The following is a 22,454-nucleotide window of genomic DNA, read 5'->3' on the forward strand; positions in this document are numbered from 1 at the left end:
ATTGTTGAGACCTACTTGCTCCGGTAAGCAAACAGTTGAACGCAATCTAACGTTCATTTGGATTCATGATTTTATATCACTGGCGATAATATCTCAGAAATTATCGCGATACCGTTGAATGCCAGTGAACTTGGATACAATAAATATTATCATGTTTGAATCATTCAGTCTCCTCATATAGTATTTGGAACTTTTAGAAGCGAAATACAATCAGCAGCGTTTCTATGGGAAACTACGCGAGTGGCAATAGTTGAACGATACTGTGCTGGATCGAAACCCGTACAGTATCGAAATCCGTACACCTTGATATTTTTCTTCAGTTTTAAGCATTATAAAAGTGAAAATTCATATGATAGTTACATGTACATATCCGTTGAGTTGTTGGCCTTCTGTCAAATTAAACTATGCGCCAGTAGGCCATGAAATAAAAATATTAAAAATGAAAAAGCTATCGTGTATCAGTTTCAGTTGTCATTTCGTTGTATCGTTAGAGAATTTACTAAGGAAACGTTCTTTAGATAAAAACGATTTTCAAGTGGGATATAAGTGTTTTACTCTGTGAATCTTTTAAAAATTGATGGAAAAGGTACGTCTTTGTCATTTTCGAGCTTCATTTCTCGCGGCCCGCGTTAAGTTTTGGAACCCGTTTCACATCTAGTCCACGTGTTGATGCATTCGGCTTGGAATTTGTTGAGATAAAAACGTCTTTGTATAAGTTTCAATTACAAGTGTAATGCCATCCTATTTTAGTGTGTTGAAACTTTCAATCCGTTTCGACTTTTCAAAAATGAAGAACAATTTCAGAAGAATGAAGGCAGTAAAAAATAGTCTGTTTTACTAAAGGAAAAATTTCAAAAAATCATTGTTTGTTTTCCTTATTTATTATGGCTGTGGCTTGTAAGCTTACTTTTATTATGGTAAGCTTCAACTGATATCACCCTTGGTTCTTCAATTTAAAATGGACTGCTTTTATGTAAAAATCAAGGCTCACCAGCATGATATTTTAACATATATTTGCACAAAATCTAAAAGTTAGCTAAAATTTGAAAGTTTTCCTAATTTTGGCCCGACTGATGTTGTGAATCCTGAAATTTGGCCCGCGTGTCACAAAGGTTGGACAGGCCTGATTTAAACAAATGTTCAAATAAGCTGCCGGAATCCAACTTAATGTTGCTCTTCTGTTATTTTTCCATGCATATATGCTAACTTATAAGCAAAATAATAAAGAAGATGTCTGCTGTCCGCGGGTCTGTTAAGCTACTAGTGGCACCGTCGCACAGAGGAGTACCTAGAACAAAAAGCTGGCCAAAATAAGAAAAAAGTTTTTTGTCGCTTTTTGGTGCCGCTATATTTTTTTCTGCAGCTTAAATAAATGCTTCACAAAATACCATCACTCGATTAACGTTAAGGTAAACCTCATTGAATCCAAAACTGGCCGACTTCGAGTCACCACTTCGAATTTTCAAAAGCACAAGACACGGAAATACTCATTGTGTTCCCTATGAAAATTTTATTTTATGTTTGCTTCATCACAGCAAACATAAAATAGCATTTTTACAGGGAACGCATTAACTATTTCCGAGACTTGTGCTTTCGAAAATTCGAAGTGGTGACTCGAAGTTGGCCATTTTTGGATTCAATGAGGTTTCGTCTTAAACGGTATTATCATATGCTGGGAGCGCTGTAAACATTGACAAATTTTGAGTCTGCGTTACTTATTGTTACGTAGGGAGCTAGTTAAGACAGTAACGTAGCTGTGATGTTTGCTCTAAATTGAAAATTTCGGAAGGGGGTCAGGCTGTTCAGTGTTACGTAATTTTATGGGGGGTGTCATATCGAACGTCACCTATCGTTACATAGGGGGGGAGGGTCTGCAATCTAGATTTTTAGCGTTACGTAATTACGTGATAAAAGAATTGAAAAAAATTACTTTGTCAAGCCAACTTGATATATGCTCCACGGTCCATGCAAATTTTTTAGAATTTATATGGGCAGTTGTCCACGGAGGGGGAGGATGGGAATTAAAATCGTCGAAAATCTATCCGCGTGGAATGTGGATTGCTCCTCACGAATTCTCTCAACTAATCTTAGGTAGCCTCACAGGCTAGCGTGCGATATTGTTTTGTTGTTGTTAGTCGAAACGATGCGACGAAGACATACAGTGCCTCCACAGTTATGGGTCAGCTACAATTATGGGTCACTTTTACACAAATACGTCTATTCTCACGAAACTGAACAATTTTCATTAGCAGTGGTATTTTTTGTAACTCACTTGTAAGGGGCCATCCACATACCACGTGGACAGATTTTTAACGATTTTCACCCACCCTTCCCCCTGTGGACAAATGCCCATATAAATTCTTTTGTTTTGTAAGGACCGTGGACGTGATATTTTCCATCCCAACTGCAGTGAAACTAATTGTTGATCGAAAGTACATATCAGAACACAGAGATAGATAGTAAAACATTCGTAGTGGATAAATTTTCCGATTTTATATCCATTTTTGAACATTCAGACAACACGTGGACTGACCTATAATTGTAGAGGGACTGTATGAACGAGGGATGTTTTCAGCTAGTTTCTTGCAAGAGGCCGCCGCTTCCGATGACGGGTCGGTTTTGGGTTTTTAGTTTTTGATCGTTTACGCACCTTTCTCGAGTTTGGATTCAAACCATACATATCTAAATTGCTAGTCTTAGAAATATACAGAATTAGTTCTATAAAGAACTTATCAACGATTTCTGGTTTGTTGACCAAATATTACAACTTGGATCAGGCCGACTGGTCTTAGCTGAACAACGAATTTTCACAAAACCATGGCTTGAACTTGACGGAATACTATTTGTATTTTACATGCAAAATGTTACAAAATGATTCTCTCTTTTTTGTTTTCCTGGAGCGCATTGGGACCAAGAGGGTCCATCGGTCAGCTACTTTTAGCGTTTCCCATTTTTTAAGTTTGCGCTTGACGGCGGATTCGGAAGTACCTAGAAATGTCTCCGGCCCAATAAACTGCTGTGCTGAGCCTTGACTTGTGAGGTAGTCAGCGTTTTCTTTGCCCTCAATACCACAGTATCTAGGTGCCCAGTACAACAGAACATGATTTTGCCGAGATAACTCCCGTAGAGCTGCGCTGCTCTCCCGAACAAATTCGGCTGTCCGAGAAGATGCCGATTTTCGCATACCAGTAGTAACATTCAAGACATAGCATACACTTCGGCTTAAAAAACGGTAGATCATATAGTACAGTTTCCGGGTCCGTAAACTTTGAAGCCAGTGTTGGATACTATTTTCAAACCATCTGTATAAAAGCAAATGATGCCTGATGGAAGTGCAGGGCCGCCCCACTCCACATATGACGATTGGTTTCAATCTCCTTATTTGGAACGTCGAGATTGTTCTGAACCGCCATGGAGTCTGTGATGATTGAGGGTGTGAATTTAAACTCCCTTGAAATGCGAAGATGGCTAACCCAACAATCTCATAACCTGCGTTGGCTTGGTACACAAGCGTGTTGTGAAAGCTTTTACGCGGAATCCCATTGCTTCGGTAAGGGATGTGACCAAAAAGTTGAATCTGTCCAAGTCTGAACGAAAGCCGAGAACGAGAGCCAAGGACTGACAGCGACTGCATACGTACAAAGTGCAAGTGGCTCCAAATCGTGACGAACTGCAAAACACGGTGAGAAAGTCACGGGTCCGGATACTGTACACCTAGATGCTGGCGAAGCCTCATTGTCTTAGTATGGATGACGAGACTTAAATCAAGGCGGACTTTCGCCAGCTTCCGGGGCTAGTGTTCTTCACTGCCCAGCACAAATTTAATGGTCCGGAGGAAGTAAGAAAACAAAAACTTTCAAAGTTTGCCAAAAAATACTTCACTTGAGAAGCGACCTGCTCATGCTGCAAAGGGAATGCGCCGTTCGTGACTACCGGGATTAGAAACTGGGAGATACACCTCAAGGAGTGTCTACAGAAACATCTGCTTCTTCTGTTGAAGCAACACGAGAAACCTACGATCTTCTGGCCGGATTCAGCTTCGTGCCACTATTCAAATTATGTCCTAGAGTAGTACGAAGCCAACGGGGTACTTTCGTACCCAATGAAATAAGCCCCAATACTGGGCTATTACGAAGCACTTACATGAAGAAAAAGTGGGGTTCCGTACAGAAAACAGCTGCAGCCAGATGTTGTACAAAACCTAATAAGTGGAGTTAGGTGTAAGGTACAATCGTACGGTTATGGGATTAAAGTAAACGAAATGAATATGCCAAAAGCTTGCTAATGGGTTATATTTTGTTGTCTGAAAGTTCCAAAAGGATCGGTCAACATGGTGATTTTCTACAGCGTTTTTTTCGTGATGTGGGACACCCTTTAGTTAGCCCAAAGCCAATTTTATAAAACAAAAAAAAAACAGAGATACACGAAACACAAGAAATCTGCGTGAAAAACCGTGTGAATTCCGAAATCCATATTTATAAAATTCTTATTTCCTGAAGGTTTTCAATCATTTCTGCTAAACACTTTCAAAAAAGAAACAATAGCAGAGTTATCTCCACCTGCGGGTCGAGCGGAATATCATGGAAAAATCAGTATATATTCAGTAATTGGATTAAGTAAACTCAGGGGCGACTCGTGGCTTTTGAACCTGCCTGTTCAACTAAAAATTCTAAAAATCACAGTTTGGGGAAGTGATTACATTCATGTCCGCGTAATCACACAAGTCATTCTCTTTGTTACTGTTTAAAAGTGAAACTAAAAACAAATCAAATATAAATATAAATTTGCGTTTGATATATTTGTGGCCTGGCGTCTCCGTGTGCAATGCACAGGTTGCACCTATGGACGAGTCGCCCCTGGGTAAACTCATCGGACACTCTAAACGAGCGATTTGATAATGAAAAGATACGATTGTTATAAAAACATACGCGTGAAACAGCGATTCATGGTTTTATAAAAACCATCTCAATATGTTCCGGATTGTTCGGTTTTGGGATTATTGATATTCATGAATTTCTTGGATTTTTGGAATGATTCATTTTATGTCATCAGTCATTACAAATGTGTTTTGAAACGAAAGTTCAATAATCCTATAATATTCGATACACGTGTTCTTCGATTATTGAATCTTAAGTTATTCGGTTATTGAATTCTTAAATTACTGGATTCTGAAATACTTTAATCAAGGGCTCTGTAGTTTTCTCCAATTTTGGTCTCTTTGATTTTTTAATCTTCAAATTCTAAGATTTGAATTTGTTATTCCCAGCTTGGGGATCATAGGTATCTGAACTTTTCGATTATTCGTATTCTTGAACCCAAATGACAAACATCATTATACAGTTCCAAACTGAAGACCTGTAACCAAACTGGATTTTTGTTTTTTTTTTTCTGTGTATTTTCTCGATTGTACCTAATTGTGATTCTTTTATTTTTAAAAAATATTAGATTCATGAATTCTTGGAGTCTGGGAAACAATATTGCCAATAATGCAGAATTTCGGTTTCTCGATCTAGATTGCTTGGGATTGTCTTTTTGAGCTTTTTACTACTTAAATAATATTATTAGATTTTGGAAAATCTGAATTCTCGGTTACATATATTCTGCGTTTTTTTTTTCAACGCTAAACTATAGGGTTTTTAGATCTAAAATTTCTAAATGTTTTTTTTAAATTCCTAAACTCTTGATGGGATTCTGGGATACTTGAATTTTTTAAATTTTGGATCTCTGTGTTCCCGGATTCCTGGGTTTTATGATTTTTGGATTGCTGCAATTTTCGAATTGTAGGATTGAAGGATTCTCGGCTTAAGATTCTTAAACTATGGGTTTTTGTGCGTTTGGAGACAATTGATGAAGTTTAGATTTTCCCGTTTCATGTGATTTCAGAAAAACGAGCTGTTGTATTAATGAATTCCTAACTCACTGGATTCTAAAAAGCTAGAATTTGTTTTTTGTTTGTTTTTTTTTGTTTATTGTCCAGTAGCGTAAGATCTAAACGTTTTCAAATTTGCTACCTCCGATTTCATACAAGTAATGATATACATATAATTTTCAAAAACTACTCTACTAAGCCTACTCAATTTATAAAATAATTTAATTCATTCGGTTCCAAAAATCGATGCAGCCACTCTTGAAAATTGCTTCCGACGAAGAACGTTTGACAGCGGGAGGTAACGAGTTCCAGTTTACCATACCTCGAACGAACAGTGAACTAGCATAACATGCAGCATTGTTGTTTGGGATCACTAAGTTCTGCAAGCGACGTCCACGGGAATGAATGAATTTCTGGTAAAGCATCGTAGGATACTGTGTCCTCAGTAGGTTCCTTAGGAAAACACACGATCGATGTGCGTAGAAGTTTTCCATATTACATCCGATGAGGTTCTTTTGCAGGTGGCTCACGTGATCATAACGGCCTAATGCATAAACATATCTCACCGAGCAGTTCAGTGCGACACGCAACCGATTTAAAGAGCTTGCGTTAGGACGAACATGGAGGATATCACCGAATAAAAAATGCGGAAGGATCAACGACTTGAACAGATTCAGTTTAGTGGCAGTTGGCGCGGTGGGGGTGCAGCAGTATACCGTTCGGAGACCAGCATACATTTTTCCACACTGTTGCGCAATCAGACCGTCCCATTGCAAATCACTTTGGAAGATAAATCCAAGGTTTCTGGCACTTTCTGACCATTCGATGCTTCGACCGTTCATTTCAACTCCAGGCGTTGGCGGAACTAACCCACCCGCTCTGCGACGTCGGCTTGTGATGAACAGTGCTTTACTTTTAGCTGGGTTCACGTGTAGTTCATTTCGTCGCGATCAGTCTGCTACTCGTTCAAAATCCGCATTCACCATCCTGACTAAATTGCGCGCGCAGGGTCCAAGTTGGCTAACGTAGAGTTGTACATCGTCAGCGTAACTTTGAATGGAACAGTACTTCAGAACGGTTGGAAGGTCGTTGATATGGCAGCAAAACAGAAGTGGGCCGAGCACTGAGCCTTGAGGGACACCGGACGGAACTTCGACACTGCCGGAGCAACGATCGCCACAAAAAACTGTTTGCCTACGCCCTCGCAGGTATGAAATCATCAGACTTACGGCAGCAGAGAGAAGTTGAACTGTGTACTCAGCTTGTTCAATAATTAGCTGTGCGGGATTGTATCGAATGCTTTTGAGAAATCGAGCAATAGCAGTATTTCAGAACCTTTTTTGTCTACAATTGCACCTAAATCGTCGTACACGCGAAGAGCTGCGGTTTTAATGCTCTGTCCTTTACGGAAACCCGCTTGACATTCTGTGAGCAAGTCATTAGATTGTTGTGTTCTTGGATATTTTTCAGGTTACGATTGTGACTCTTTCATTCTCTCAATATTGGATTAATAAAATCCTTGGATTCCGGGAAAACGAAATTTAAGAATACATTGTTTTTTGAAGTAGAATACTCCTCTCAGGAAGTTCGGCTACATAGGGATGTGAAATGAAAATCTAAAACCGAAAAAAATGGGAAAAATATGTCCAATTTCAAATGCTAATAAATCGGTTAGTATTCGATGGATTTCCTTCGTTCTTGCAGCAATAGATTGGTAAATCTTCTAAGATTCTTCCCAAAAGAAGAGAATTGTAATTGTATTATTCACACTTTTGTACTATTGAAAATAGTCAAGCCTTGTCAAAACAAAAAATTCGACCTCTGATTGGTAGTTATATGATTGCTTCCCAAGCACGGTCGACAGAATCATGTACCTTGCAATTGAAAACATGCTATTTGGCCTATATAAGAGCTTGTTTCAGCCGAAGCCGCCCATAACAGTTTTAGACCGAGACAACAGCAGTCGTCCTTCCTTAGCAGCGGCATTTGCCCTGTGGTTGGTCACCACGTCTCAGGAGCAGCGCGGTTCTTCTCAGCGTGTGTCGCCAGACTGCCATTATTCCCCCCGTGTTGGGGCAGCATGAAGATTGGGATCAGGAAATCCAATTTTTAAAATCAAAAAGCCTTTTTCAAGGTAAATAAACAAGTCATTGAAAGTTAATAATTTTTGACAACGCAAGCAAGCATTCTGTGTTGGATCCTAGCAATTTAAATCTGTCTCACCCGTCTAATTTACTGAATGTGAAATAGCTTCCACAGTGCATGTTGTCCGTGTATCTTAACTCCCCCAATGTTAGGGCAGCTCAAAGGTTGCGATCAGCAACCGATTTTGAACCGCAAAATGCCTTTTTCAAGGCAAATAAACAAGTAATTGAAGGTTAATAATTTTCTGGCATCTACACAAGCAGACATTCTGTGCGGGATGCAATCAAATTCTGTTGTAGTTGACTAATTTTTACTTTATTGAGTTAACCCTCCACTGTAGGGGTAGCGCAAAGGCTGTGATGAGCATAACCGACTTTGAATAACAAACTGCCCTGTTAGAACGCGTTCACAAAGACAGTTAGGCCTCTGTCATGGTGAACGCGAACGCGAACGCGAGCGATGGGGCGAGAAGCTTGCCGTAGGTAAATAAACAACTCTCTTTACGGCTGTTCGGCATTCTGGATTTTAGCAATCAAAACTTCTGCTGGCTGTCAGATTTTCAGTGTGAAAACAGCCTTCAACTTTGTTGTCAGAGTGCCTGACTACGATTTGGTAATATTGTTTGAGTTAAATGTTTACAAAATTTTACAATATTCCTCTTTCTCCCATTTAATAAAACAGGTAATACGATGCCTTCGTCATACGCAAGTTCACCATAACTCCCGCTATCGGCGTAACACAGATATGCAATCAGCGTCATATCCGATCTTAAATTCAACAACAAACTGCAATTTTTAGGACAACCAAATAAATGAATTGAAGATTTAATATTTTCTCGTTCTGAGCTTTAACCAAAAGTTAATTATCTTAATTTGAATTTACATGTACATATACTCTGACTGTTGAAACTTGTTCGCGCCGCAAAGAGTTTGTTCTTTTCCTGTTCAGTGAGATCGTATTTATATGTGCAAACTGAAATTGAGTAGTACTTCAACTTCATTTTCACAGAATTTTCAATACTGCTAGGAAAAATGACTGACACGCAAGCAGCCGGGTTATCTTTCTTGTAAAAGTATTCTACTTCAACCTTGCGGTCGTGGCTTTGCATACAACCTTTCTGTGATTTTTTTCTTCACACATTCTAGAATTCTTGGATTTTTATGTTTATACTCTTGGATTCTCTTAATATGTTACTTCAAAACAACAAGTGGCCTTTCGATTCGATACTCTCACAATTTTTGAATACTTGATGAACTTGACGCTTGCTAACTTGATATATTTTTCGTAGACAGACATGGTTTCTTCCATGTCTCTTTTCTACTTACTCATTCAGAAAAACTTTGTTGATAACATTACGGCTGGTAACTCAACGCTGTTAAGTCTAAAAATGAGGTTAATTATATTTTTTTAAATAAAACTGAACGTTGTCTAAATTTGACTGACCAAAATATCTCAAAGTAGCCTGAGTAAACTGACCAGCTAAATATATTTTATTCCACAAAAGTCGACATCATTAAAAACTTGAATGTTGGCATCCAATCCTTGGCAAACATTCCGCACCTGATTCGCTCTGATTAGCCACCATCGCCGTGTGTTATTCCTTTCCACCCACACAAACAAACACCTAGCCTGGGATGCCGCACCGCAGCCGCAAATAAAGGGAACGTATGACGACGCACCGAAGAAGAAAGACAACACACAACAAAAGGCAAGCAAACAGCAATAGGAAGAGAGGAAACCCAACCAACATGCAATGGGTAGTAGAGAGGCAAACTGGAGGTCGCACCAGCAGAAAAACACAAGAAAATAAACAAATTTACTCACCTATGAAGATCGCACTGCACACACTACTACTGTATTGGGCTTTCGGGCGTATCGCATAATTACAAAAACACTGGTTTCTTGATTGCACACGGCTTCCTGTCGGCCGGAATCCCGCGGAACCTGCCTTTTTCCCCAAATTTTGAAAACAGCGCCGCGAATTAACATTCACCGCATCCAACCGTAGCAGCAGACATTTTTTCTACACTTGTTTTTACACATGCAAAACTTGTTTCGTTTAGACACTTGAGATTGCTGAGATTCTTCGTCGTAATCGGCTCTCGGTTCGGCCGAAGTGGCAGCACGCCTTTTAATCCAGTGGAATCACATCATAGAACTTTTTTCACACCCAAAGTGACATCTTTTCTTCCTCACACAATAATCACCCGACACTGTGGGTTGGTTAGGCGGAAGTTTCACAACCGATCCCAACTTTCAACATAAACTTCAATCTAGCTGGCTGCTGCTGCTGAAATTTAGGCCGCACCGTAAAAGCACCCTCGTCCAGCGCACTCAACTCGACACCATTAATTACACACAACATACACAAGTCGCGGATTTTCTTCCTCTTTCCTGGTGCGGATAGTGCACAATTGCCACAGTTTATTGCTTATCGGTCACTTGAATTTTATGATTTCTCGTCTGAATTCACAATTGCGGGGCTTATTTTTGCTCAACCAGCAAGTTTACCTTTGATTCGATTCGATTCACGATTCACTTGAACTTTTCCTCCGATGGGACACAAATCTTATACGCACACAAACGAACGACGGGTCCGATTGCGTTCAGAATCAGAACAGCAGAACACACGAATGTGTAGTGTAAAACGATAGACGTTTTACTTGAGAGGGAAGCCAGAATTAAATGCGAAGGGGAAGAACTGTCAACTGCGACGTCAGTTCGCTGGTGTTTGTTTGCATTCACAATCGTCCATCGACACTGAAGAGGGCCTGCTTTTTCCTATTGGAACCGTATTGGTATGCTCGCTGCCGACTGTCAGAGAATGTGGTTATTGTTGTTTACTTTGCGAGCTATACAGTGTGCTCTGCAGGCATGGAACGCATCGTAACACTTTCAGGTGGATTGGGAGCGGTTTGAGGGTACGCTAAATGTTCAAGATAAATTTGCGAGTACGAAAAAAGATCAAGCGAGGTATTGTAACGTACGTTACTCAAAACTATAGTAACACGTGGTTGTTGTCTATACTTCAGACAGCTCACAGACATTCATAGAAGAGCATACGCGTAGTAACATAACGTTACGTTTGAATTCGTTTTAAACAGTGATGGAAGGCGGTAGTGAAAATCTCTATATATCACTTAACCCTGAAATGCGCAATGTTGTTTTAAAACAACACTACTAAACACGTTGTAAAATATACGTATTTTAGTATTTTTCAGAAATAAAATTCATTAGAACAGCTCTCTAGACTCTAACGAAGAAAACTTAACAGCTGGAAGTACTGTATTTGAATGTTTTGTTTTTATTTTTGCTGTCAAAATCTCGGAAACGAAAAAAAACATGGCGAGATTCCCGACTGGTGGTGACTGTCTTTGAAAATAAATTTTGAAATAAGATTAGTGGTTAGTGGAAATGTCTGAATTATCAGTAATTATACTAACAAAAGGTCAAGTTTAAAGTTAATGTTAACAAAAGTAATTGTTTAGACTTTATTCTGCGATAAAGTCACAGTCACAGACTAACAGACGTAACACTGGAACCTAGCTCCATCGCCACAAAAAACGTTTCATTTAGTCTGTGGTCACAGTGTTGTTTAAAAACAACATGGTAATATTTGCACATTAAAAAGTAAATCTTTCAATTTTTTTATACATATTGGTTAGTTTTAAGGCAGTAAACCTGTTAAACATAAATTTTATGTTTTTAGATGATTTTTTAACGTCGCGCGCCTTTAAGGGTTAAAAAGGTTTAATTTGATATAGAATTTCTGCGTTGAAATTATGAACCATTCCGTTTTTTATTATCAAAGCGTTCAACCAATAATAGTTAAGATAGGTTAAGATCAGATTAATTCACTGTAGAGATTTTAAAATATATATCACGAACAATATGCTAAAAGGTCGCATTTCGTTATATATCCGGAGTGATTTTCGATAAACCTGGCTTATAGTTTCCTAACAATACTACATTAAATTTGTGCATTTATGACTTAAATCTGCGCTTTTCTTCTAACCTTTTTCTAATGAGCCTTAATGCATTCTGACAACGAGATTCGCCCATCTTTCTTTCGCCTTGTTTTTACTTTTTCTTCAGTTGCGCCCCTTTAAATGCGCCTTTATTTTGAAAACAAAAGTTGATCCGCCCTTTACTGTCGCCTGTTTACGAAATATTTCGCAAATAAGCCCCTTTCTTCAAAACAATGTACAGGGCCTAGTTGCAAAGTATCTTTTGTTTTGGGTAATCTGCTTTATCGCCCTTCACAAAAAGATTGATTTAAATAATTCTATCGATTTATACAAAAGAAAGGATTCTTGCCATGAATTTCGTAAGTCTTTCCGAAACCAATAGTATAAAAAAACCATTTGTTTACATTTTGTTAGTTGCGCCGTAATCGCGAATTACTCCGGATATGAATTAAATTCCGGAATACTTCGTGATAAGGGCGAATCTAACAAACTGTAAACAAATAGAGATTATACCGAAAACGTAACAATTAAAAAAGTCGATGTTTGTTAAGGGCAAAATCTACTTTATATCAAAACGACATAAAATGAGGAATACGCCCTTTTTGTTGTTTACGTTAGTGAAAGACGAAATTTGACTTGAATCTTGCTGAATGGGCGGAATCCAAATTGCCAACAAAATAAACATTAAAAGCAAAGGGCGTTTTCCGAGACAAATGCAGGGCTGCTTTCAAAAACAACTCAAACGGCGATTTTATTCAGAGTGTGGCACCATTCGAGTAGTTCATTTAGTATCTACTTTTTTGAAAGATTTCTTCCCAAGTGTTACGTATGTCTTAGGTATGTGGCGATACTGTCGTGCAGATCGAAATAAGGCGCAAAGTATAGGGCGATACTTCCGAGCAGATTTAAAAAGGGGGCATAGTAAAGGGCCACAATGTAAAGCGACTGGAATTCAAGTTTTATGTGTAACATGGACGAAGTTAGAGCAATTTTACTTATATTAGCATATTTGAATGACAAATATATTGTTGAATCGTTAATTAGGATTTAAAATTGTGAGTGAAAACTTTGTTTGCCTTTTTGTAACTAACCCGCAACAACTGTCTCTTTCTTCTTCTTGTTTTGTGACGTCATCAAGCAATGATATATAGCGAATTTCTTTATTTCACTGTGTCAGTGCAAATCTGACATCGCAATTTACGACGCATGTAAGAAAAAGGTACCAGATAAGTGAAAGTCTCCTTTGATCTGGTCGAGCCATCATGCACGCTGCGCCCCTCCTGGGAGGGAGAAACGGATACGAAGCTCTGTGAGTGTCAAAATGAACCAGAATGAGCTGTCACTGACTGTCAATTTGAACCAAGAGAAAAAAAGCGTTGTTTTTGTAAAAAGTATAACAATACTATAACCACAGACTAACAGACATAACACTTCGAACAAATTTCCAATAAAATCATCGTTCGGATGATTCCAGTACTATATGCCAGTAACACTAGCACCATCTGCTGCCGTGTTCGCGCTGCGTCATGTATTTCGACATCAGCGCTAGCGTTACTGCATGTGTCAAATAGGGAACCACAAAACATGTATGAGAGATTGCATGACAGCGCCCCTGGCGGCGTTCTCGCGCGATGACTGTTATTCGATTAGAAATTTGAAATGATCGTTTTTTGTGGCGATGGAGCTAGGTTCCAGTGTTACGTCTGTTAGTCTGTGCTATAACCAAAATATACTATACTATAAAGAGTATACAATACAATGAACGGTATCGCGTTACTTGAAAAATTATTCATTGCAAACAGTTTTTGTGTTCATTGTCGTTTAATCAACATTATTTATAAACATTGTTTCATCAACGAAATATTTTGGTTTATTTTTACGTGAGGAAATAAATTTCATAAACTGTAATAATCATGTTAGCGAACCTCGAATCTTAAACTTGCGTTTTTTCTGGATTTAAGGCTTTGGTTACTATTCCGAACACAATTCATCACGGCCGAATGTTAATTCTCGTTTCACAAAATAGTGAGATGTAGGATTGTAAAATTTTTGCCTCACAGGTTACGCTCTCGTACACATTTCCTGAAAGTCTGCCCAAATATATATAAAAAACAAAACTCAAAACTCTGAAGAAACTTCTATACAACGGCAAATTGAAAAACCGCAGACTCGAAAAATTTGTGTTTTACAGACAAATTTGCACATTCAGCATATCTGATGTTACTAACAACTTCGTTTGAGTCATGCATGCGTTACAGCAAGAAGATTGCTACACGCTATCAAAAAACGACGCATGTCTGTGTTCTCTGTTTTGAGTGTAGTATTCGTTTCTCCCTCCCAGCGCCCCTCTATTTCTGGTGCTGGTAGGGTTGCTGAAGAGAAGTGATTTCACAGGATTGTCGCCCGGCATCCTTACGACGTGACCGGCCCACCGCAACCTATTGACTTTCACCAGGTTTGCAATGGGGTTCTCTCCAAGCAGCGCGTGCAGTTCATGGTTCATGCGCCGTCGCCATTCTCCGTCGTCCGTCTGTACTCCACCGTAGGTAATCCGCAGCACCTTCCGTTCGAAAACTCCAAGAGCATTAAGGTCCTCCGCGAGAAGCGTTGTTGTCTCGATCCCGTAGAGGACTACCGGTCTTATCAGGGTTTTGCGGTGCAATTGACTGCGGATCGTTTAAATACGAATGTTGATTGAAATCGAATGAGAAACATCGATGATTCGCCGGAGGAGTTTGGCTGGGATAGACTGGCAAGCCAGCAGCAAATGTAAACAAATGTATTATTTATTTTCACTCCTATCGCTGAATAAAAAATCTAACATCCGGGGGAAATGTAAAAAAAATGAGGTTATTTTTTGTATGCAATGATATATCCACAGACTAACAGATATAACACTTCGAACGAATTTTCAAAAAAAAAAACAGGAGGGTTGTGTGCAAAGCCACGACCGCAAGGTTGAAGTAGAATACTTTTACAAGAAAGATAACCCGGCTGCTTGCGTGTCAGTCATTTTTTCTAGTAACTAAACGTTGACTAATCAGATCAGTCGAATTTTGCGCTTCAACAAAGATGGACCATTATCAATAATATAGTAAGTTGCTTGTCATGGTTGGGAATTGACAATTTTTAAATTTTTGACAGACTGGCGTATTCGATCTCTTACTGATGCAGTAAACCCCACTGTGACGTGAGAGATACGAAACAAAAGCCAGCCACCAAACAATACTCTCTACTGAGTAAATGATGACGTGCGATAAAGTGTGCAAGCGATACAAAATACCTATTTAGCGAGGCCGTCTTATACGTCTTGCGGTGGTGTAATCGAAAACGCATCTGACCGGAGATTAGAAATTGTGGGTTCGAGTCCCACCTGCTGGACTATATTTTTCGTAAATTTCTAATTAACTATTTCCCCAGTTAGTACATTTTTCAATCGTCAGCTCCACATTTACTGCTTGAAATAGAAATTTAAATTTTGAGATGAATTTTTTTCGGATTTCGTGCTCATGACTGAAGGAAAAGTAATTCAGTACGTTCTGAGACACGGAAATAAAGTAAAATTTATAACTTTTACAAATTTAAAAATGTAAATTAACTCAAGAGAAAACATTACCGCTTTAATCATGAGGTTTTTATCTCATCCTGAAAACGACAATTTGTTGTTCAATTCAGTATCGGATAAGATGCCGATTACAGCTTTGCGTTATCACTGACAGTGCGAACAAAGAACTCGTTGTGATGAAGTAAACATTGAAATGCTGATATAACACTCAAAAGTAGACGGCTCACGTGTTGTTAAAATGAGTCAACTTTTCATTGAATGCATTACTAGTGCCCACTATCGCACATAGACTGCATTTCACTAAAGTGCCTCACTGCATCAGCCGCTATCGATGCTGAGATCCGCTGCAACATGTGCGCTATCCATTGCTACGCCACAGCTGTGGCCGCTTTCCGCCATCGCTGGTATCGACTGCACTGTTAGTGCTGCTGCTAAGGGAGGACGACTGCTTATGAGCGGCTTCGGCTGAAACAGGCTTTTATATATGCCAAATAGCATGTTTTCAATTGCAAGGTATGTGATTCTGTCGACCGTGCTTGGGAAGCAATCATATAACGACCAATCAAAGGTCGAATTTTTCGTTTTGACAAGGCTTGACTATTTTCAATAGTACAATAGTGTGAATAATAAAATTACAATTATCTTCTTTTGGGAAGAATCTTAGAAGATTTTTCAATCAATTGCTGCAAGAACGAAGGAAATCCATTAAATACTAACCGATTTATTAGCATTTGAAATTGGACATATTTTTCACTTTTTTCAGTTTTAGATTTTCATTTCACATCTCTATGTAGCCGAACTTCCTGAGAGAAGTATTCTACTTCAAAAAAAAAATCATTCGGATGATTTCAGTACTTTACGTTCGCGCTGCGTCTTGTTTTCGACATCAGCGCTAGCGTTATTGCATGTGTCAAATGGGGAACCACAAAATTTGTATGAGATTGCAAGACTGCACCCCAGACGGTGTTGTCGCGCGATGACTGTGATTCGATTGGAAATTTGAAATGATCGCTCTTTTTTATGATGGAGCTAGGTTACAGTGTTACTTCTGTAAGTCTGTGCTGTATCTTTATCAATATCGTCCCCTCAATGCCAAAACTAGATAACTCGAAATTTGTCGGTTTTAAGTTAAGTATGGCATCATATTTATCGCGTCGAGCTCTATAACATATACAAAACTCGTTGAAATACGATTACAAGAAAAAGTGTTATTCATCAATTATAAAACTAGATAACGTAAAATAAGGTCGCATAACTCGGCTCTTTGTTGATTTTTTCGTTGCTTTACCACACCTGAAATGATATGGATGCGTTTCAGAAAATCTGAGCCATTTTAAATGGCATTTGAATCGTCATCATCAAAGTAGGTCAAACTCGTTTTTCTCAATACGTCACTTTTCGATTTATCTAGTTTTAGCATTAAGGGGACGATATATGTATTATTGTTCCTTCACTGCCCATAATCGCATATTTGTAACATTTGCAAAATTGGTTGTTCGAGCAATTCGCACTTTTATATTTTGACCTTAAATGCATTGTTACTAATATATTCTCGCAAATAGACACTTTAACTAAACTTAGTATCATGAAGAAAGCACTACTTTACACTATGTATACATTGAATATTACTTTTGAAGTCAAATTGGTTGAAATTTTTGCAATGATACATTTATGCCGTCACTTTCAAGCTACTTTTGGAATATATCACATGGAAAAAGAAGTTTTTCATGTATTCAACAAGCATGAGCTGAACATCAGAAACGGATCACCGGTGGTTGGTTACCGGACCAGAATAACTTCCGAGTTCCAAAGGATGCAGATGTGGATTTGGATGGAAACTTTTTCGACAAAAAAGTTGAAAAAGTTAAGTAGTGTGACAATTATGCTGTTATTTACGCTATGTGACAAAACAACTTGGTATTTTTTACGACTTTTTTCACACAAACATAAGCATATTTTTCCAGATGTAAAAAGTACATACTATTCTAAGCATTTCCCAATAAAAAGCACGAAATCCATAAAATGTCGAATGTTACAGTTATGCGATCACAGGCAGTTCAGGGGTTGACTGTAGAGATTTTATTCTGCGATGATTTCGGTTTGCCAGTCAAAAACAAAAACTGGTATATTAGGATTCTGTTTTAATTCGTCCCGACGGTCCGACGCTTTGTTTGCTTCTCTACCATGGGAAAAATAATAAAGAATAGTTCGACCAAAAAAAAAAATTCCCTTGAAAAAACGCAAACCAATCGTCGAAACGTCACACAGTGGAACAGATTTAAAAAAGGGCACATTGTCTTTTACGAAGAAACTATTAGCACAAACAAACAGACGTGCCACTCGCTGAAGATTTCATCGACCAGAAAAATAACGATCATTTTTAGTTTTGCTTAGTTGGCAATAATGCCGCTGGTGTCGCTATAAGCAAGCGTGCACATTTATTATCAAAGACAAAAAACCGTCAGTAATGCAGCTAGTGTTGATTTATGCAAACGTACATACCCATTAGCGAGGACAAAAACCGTTTTACGAATATGAGTTAGTAGGCAATAAGCTCACATGGCGGCGCATGAGTGTAACGTTTCGAATAGGGACGAAGATTTTTCGGATTTTTCTTCGAAAAGTCACGTCTGATTAGACAATCATGCTATTAGCACAAACTAACAGACGTAACACTGGAACCTAGCTCCATCGCCACAAAAAACATTCATTTCAAATTTTCAATTGAATATCAGTCGTCGCGCGAAAACGTCGTCTGGGGCGCTGTCATGCAATCTCATACATATTTTGTAGTTCCCCATTTGATACATGCTTTAACGCTGGCGCTGATGTCGAAATACACGACGCAGCGCGAACACGACAGCAGATGGTGCTAGTGTTACTAACGTAAAGTACTAGAATCGTTCGAACGATGATTTTATTGAAAATTTATTCGACGTGTTATGTCTGTTAGTCTGTGCTATTAGTTTCATGATACTGGTGTCTTTACAAAAGTGTCATAATTCTTTAGCATGTGTAAAGATCTCGTATAAATCGTTTTTGTATCTTGTTGTTTGAAGAATGTTTATTTATTTCACTTCGTCTCCAGTTCAAGCTGTACAGACTGACCTTAACTAGTTATTATACCTTATACTAATCTTAAAACGTTGTCTACTTATGTTAAAATCAAAAGCGTCGCTATTACTTAGTAGAGTGAAACATTTCTCCAGTGGATGGTTTTGTCCGAATACTGTTCGATGTCTAGTTGTCCAGAACAGTGGGCGCGGTCGTGATCGATGCGCTGGTACGTAGATATTTACCTGCTGTAGTAGGTCAGGGCAATCGACACGATTGCTCAGTATGTCGAAAGCGAACATGCGTTGCAAAAATATGCGTCTCTGGTGCAAGGGTTCCAGTCTAATTAATCGGCATCGCTGATCATACGGTGATAATCTTCGAGGCTCAACCCAAGGTAGTCGTCGTAGTGCGAAGCGGAGAAAACACCGTTGTATCCTCTCTATGCGAATGATTTGGGCTTCTTGATGGGGTGCCCAGATTTGAACAGCGTATTCAAGAACGCTTCGTACAATCGAGCAATAGAGTGTTTTGAGAGCATATACATCGCTGAAGTCGCGAGCATTTCGACGGATGAAACCTAACAGGGCGAAAGCTTTACACGTTGTCGCTGTGATATGCTCGTTGAAACAGAGCTTACTGTTGAAGGTAACTCCTAAGTCCTGTATCGAGGAAACACGTTCTAAGTTGAAACCATTCACTCTGTACTCGTAGTGCTGCTGCGTCCGCGTCCTGGTGAAGCTAATTATTATACACTTCGTCGCGTTCATCTCCATGCCATTCAAGTTAGACCAGAATACTATATTGTCGATGTCTTGCGGTAAAGCGGCACGATCGACCAATGAGCTGATGACTCGGTAAACCTTTAAATCGTCGGCGTACATGAGGTGATGAGAAATCAGGCGGTGGCCCAAATCGTTCATAAACAAAATAAAGATTAAAGTGCCGAGGTGGCTACCTTGCGGTACACCAGAAGGTGTTGAAAACTGAGCTGACTCTGCGGAATTAAATTTCACTGTGGCCGATCTGTCCTGTAAGTAGGAGCGGAGCCACAAGATGAGCCAACTAGGAAAACCTAACTTTTCTAGCTTTCTTAGTGTTAGCTCGTGAGGCACCTTATCAAAAGCTTTGGCAAAATCTACGTACACGCTGTCTTGGCAGTGTTTTTTTAAACGGGTGTTGAGCATGCCAGCATAAGCCATGAGGTTCGTGGTAGTAGAGCGGTTTTTAACAAAACCGTGTTGATATTGCGATATAATAGGTTTAGCGGCTGCGTACATTCTATCGTGAATCAACTCTTCAATCAGCTCTTAACGTCGTGTGCGTTGCCGGTTTTGTGGATGGGCGTGACAGCAGACAATTTCCATGCGCTAGGAAAAGTACCTTCTAATAAAGACAGGTTGAAAATGCGGCATATCGGTAACGCGAGTACCTCCGCGCATCGTTGAATGAAAGCAAGAGGTAGTTTGTCCGGACCAGGACCCTTTGACGGGTCTATAGATTTCAGCGCGGTGGTAACCTCGGCAGTAGTGAATGTCGGACGTGGCAGGTGTACATCGTACAACGGCAAGGAGTTCAATAACTCGGGGGAAACAGGTGTAGGGATGGGGTTGTACACTGATTTGAAAAAGGTAGCAAAAAGTTCGACTGAAGCATCAGTGTCGTTGGTGGTTGTGCCCTCGTAAGACATCACTGTCGGGTCCGCCTTAGCCTCGCTTTCGATTCGAAAAATGTAATCCCGATAAGCAGAATGGAGGCACTCATCATAATCTGTCTCCAGCATGCGGAGGGTAACTCTGTATTCTGCGGTACGATGGCGCATGAACCGGCGACGTGCTTTACGTAGAACGTTACGTTTGTGTCTGAGTGTGGCGTTCCACCACGGGTGATTGTAAACGCGTCGGATGCGAGTTGTGCGGATAGGTGTGTTTCTGGTTATTATACTAAACAGCACGTCATAGAAGGTAGTAACGGCAGTATCAGTATGAGCTTCGTGAGAGATCCCATCCCAGTCCTGCAACCTGAGCTCGGAAATAACTGCGTCAAAATTGCATCGGTTAATGTCGAGACTCTGGTTCACTGGATTTACGGAGTGGTTTTCCGATGATGATGACGTTGGCAAGCGTAGGACGAACGGTTTGTGGTGCTGGTCACAGGGTAGCAATGTGAATGGCATGCCGATCAACTCAATTTCGCTGCTATTGCTCACAAAAGCCAAGTCTAGTAGCCTACCGTGGCTGTTAGGTACGTCACAAATTTGCTGCAGCCCGCTAGCAATCATGTTTTCAGTGAAAATGAGCTCCTGCTCAGAGGATGCGTTCGTTGGTACGAATGAATCTACGTCGTTGTCGTAAGACCAAGTCAAGTGGGGAAGATTGTAGTCACCAACTACAATCACTGAATCACCGCTGGTTGCTTTTGTGATGATTTGCTGCACACAGTTAGAATGGGCGGCGTAATTAGAGGGATCGCTATTGGGCCTCAAGTAGATTCCGCAGAAAAAAACAGATTTGGTCGGGAGGGAAAGTTTGACAGCAATTTGTTCGAGCGGACCACTATCTTCTAGTTGTATGAGAGTGCTTGTGATAGAACTTTTTACAGCAATGAGCGTGCCGCCTCCTCTTCGTAAGTTACTGGTTGCGATGCTGCGGTCACAGCGAAGGATATTCTAGTTAGATGACAGTTCAGCATTACTGACATCATTCTGAAGCCACGTTTCCGTAAGCACTATCACATCATAATCACTAGAAGCGGTTGCCAAAAAAAAGCCGAATGGCATATATCTTTCGACTCAGCTCGACGAGCATTTTCTGTATGTGTGTGTGTGTGTGTGTGTGTGTGTGTGTGTGTGTGTGTGTGTGTGTGTGTGTATGTATGTATGTGTGTGTGTGTATGTGCAGATTTTTATTCTCACTCACTTTTCTCAGAGATGGCTGGACCGATTTTCATGAAATTAATTGCAAATGAAAGGTCTTGTTGCCCCATAAGACCCTATTGAATTTTATTGTGATCGGATTTTTACTTTAGAGGTTATGTTTAAAAATGTGAAAATCACGAAACATCAATATCTCAGAAACTACACAACCGATTTGTACAAAATTGATTTTAAAAGAACGGGCTACTTGAAAAACTCTTAAGTTTTGAATTTTATGAAGATTGAACGTGCGGTTCAAAAGTTAAGAAAAGAAACATGTTCTAAAGACTGTTCAATCTCACTCATGTTTCTCAGAGATGGCTGTACCGATTTTCATAAAATTAGTGTCAAATGGAAGGTCTAGTTTCCCCATAAGATCCTATTGATTTGTTTTGCAATCGGACTATTACTTTGCCTGTTATGTTTAAAAATGTGAAATCCAGCCATGCAAAAGAACATATTTCGAAGACTACTTGGATTCACTCACTTTTCTCAGAGATGGCCGACCCGATTTCCACAAAATTAGTGTCAAATGAATGGTCTTGCTGCCTCAGAAGACCCTATTGAATTTTACTGTAATCGAACTGTAACTTCATTTGTAATGTACCGACTTGTGAAAATCACGAAACTTCATTATCTCAGAAACAACACAACCGATTTAATTATTATTATCAGATGAGCGGGCTAGTTAAGGGTTTACTGATGAATTATGATTAAACACGTGGTTTCAACGTTTGGCTGCCCTACACGTTCCCATTTCATTTGATTATGATCGAACTTAAGCAACCGTTATGTATCAAATTGTTAATAAAACAACGAAAGTCTGACTGACTTATTTGAACATAACTAGTGTCATACAAACGAGTCATCTCTCAAACTTACAAATAACAAACTTCATAACAATTTGATATGTGGCTCAAAAGTTATGGAAAGAAGAGA

General features: G+C 39.4%; 1 protein-coding gene across 1 annotated transcript in view; it reads right to left on the reverse strand.

Moving 5' to 3' along the window:
• LOC129720614 (uncharacterized) overlaps nucleotides 1-21,304 on the reverse strand; it is a 34,343-nt gene extending 13,039 nt beyond the window's left edge. The window contains exons 1-3 of the mRNA XM_055672102.1: nucleotides 21,300-21,304; nucleotides 20,034-21,246; nucleotides 19,031-19,464 (exon numbers count right to left, since the gene is read on the reverse strand). Coding sequence (XP_055528077.1) covers nucleotides 19,031-19,464; nucleotides 20,034-21,246; nucleotides 21,300-21,304 — 1,652 coding nt within the window. The remainder of the gene's footprint in view (nucleotides 1-19,030; nucleotides 19,465-20,033; nucleotides 21,247-21,299) is intronic.
• Nucleotides 21,305-22,454: the final 1,150 nt, after the last annotated feature.

This window comes from Wyeomyia smithii, chromosome 2 (assembly GCF_029784165.1).
Source record: "Wyeomyia smithii strain HCP4-BCI-WySm-NY-G18 chromosome 2, ASM2978416v1, whole genome shotgun sequence".
Lineage (NCBI taxonomy): Eukaryota > Metazoa > Arthropoda > Insecta > Diptera > Culicidae > Wyeomyia > Wyeomyia smithii.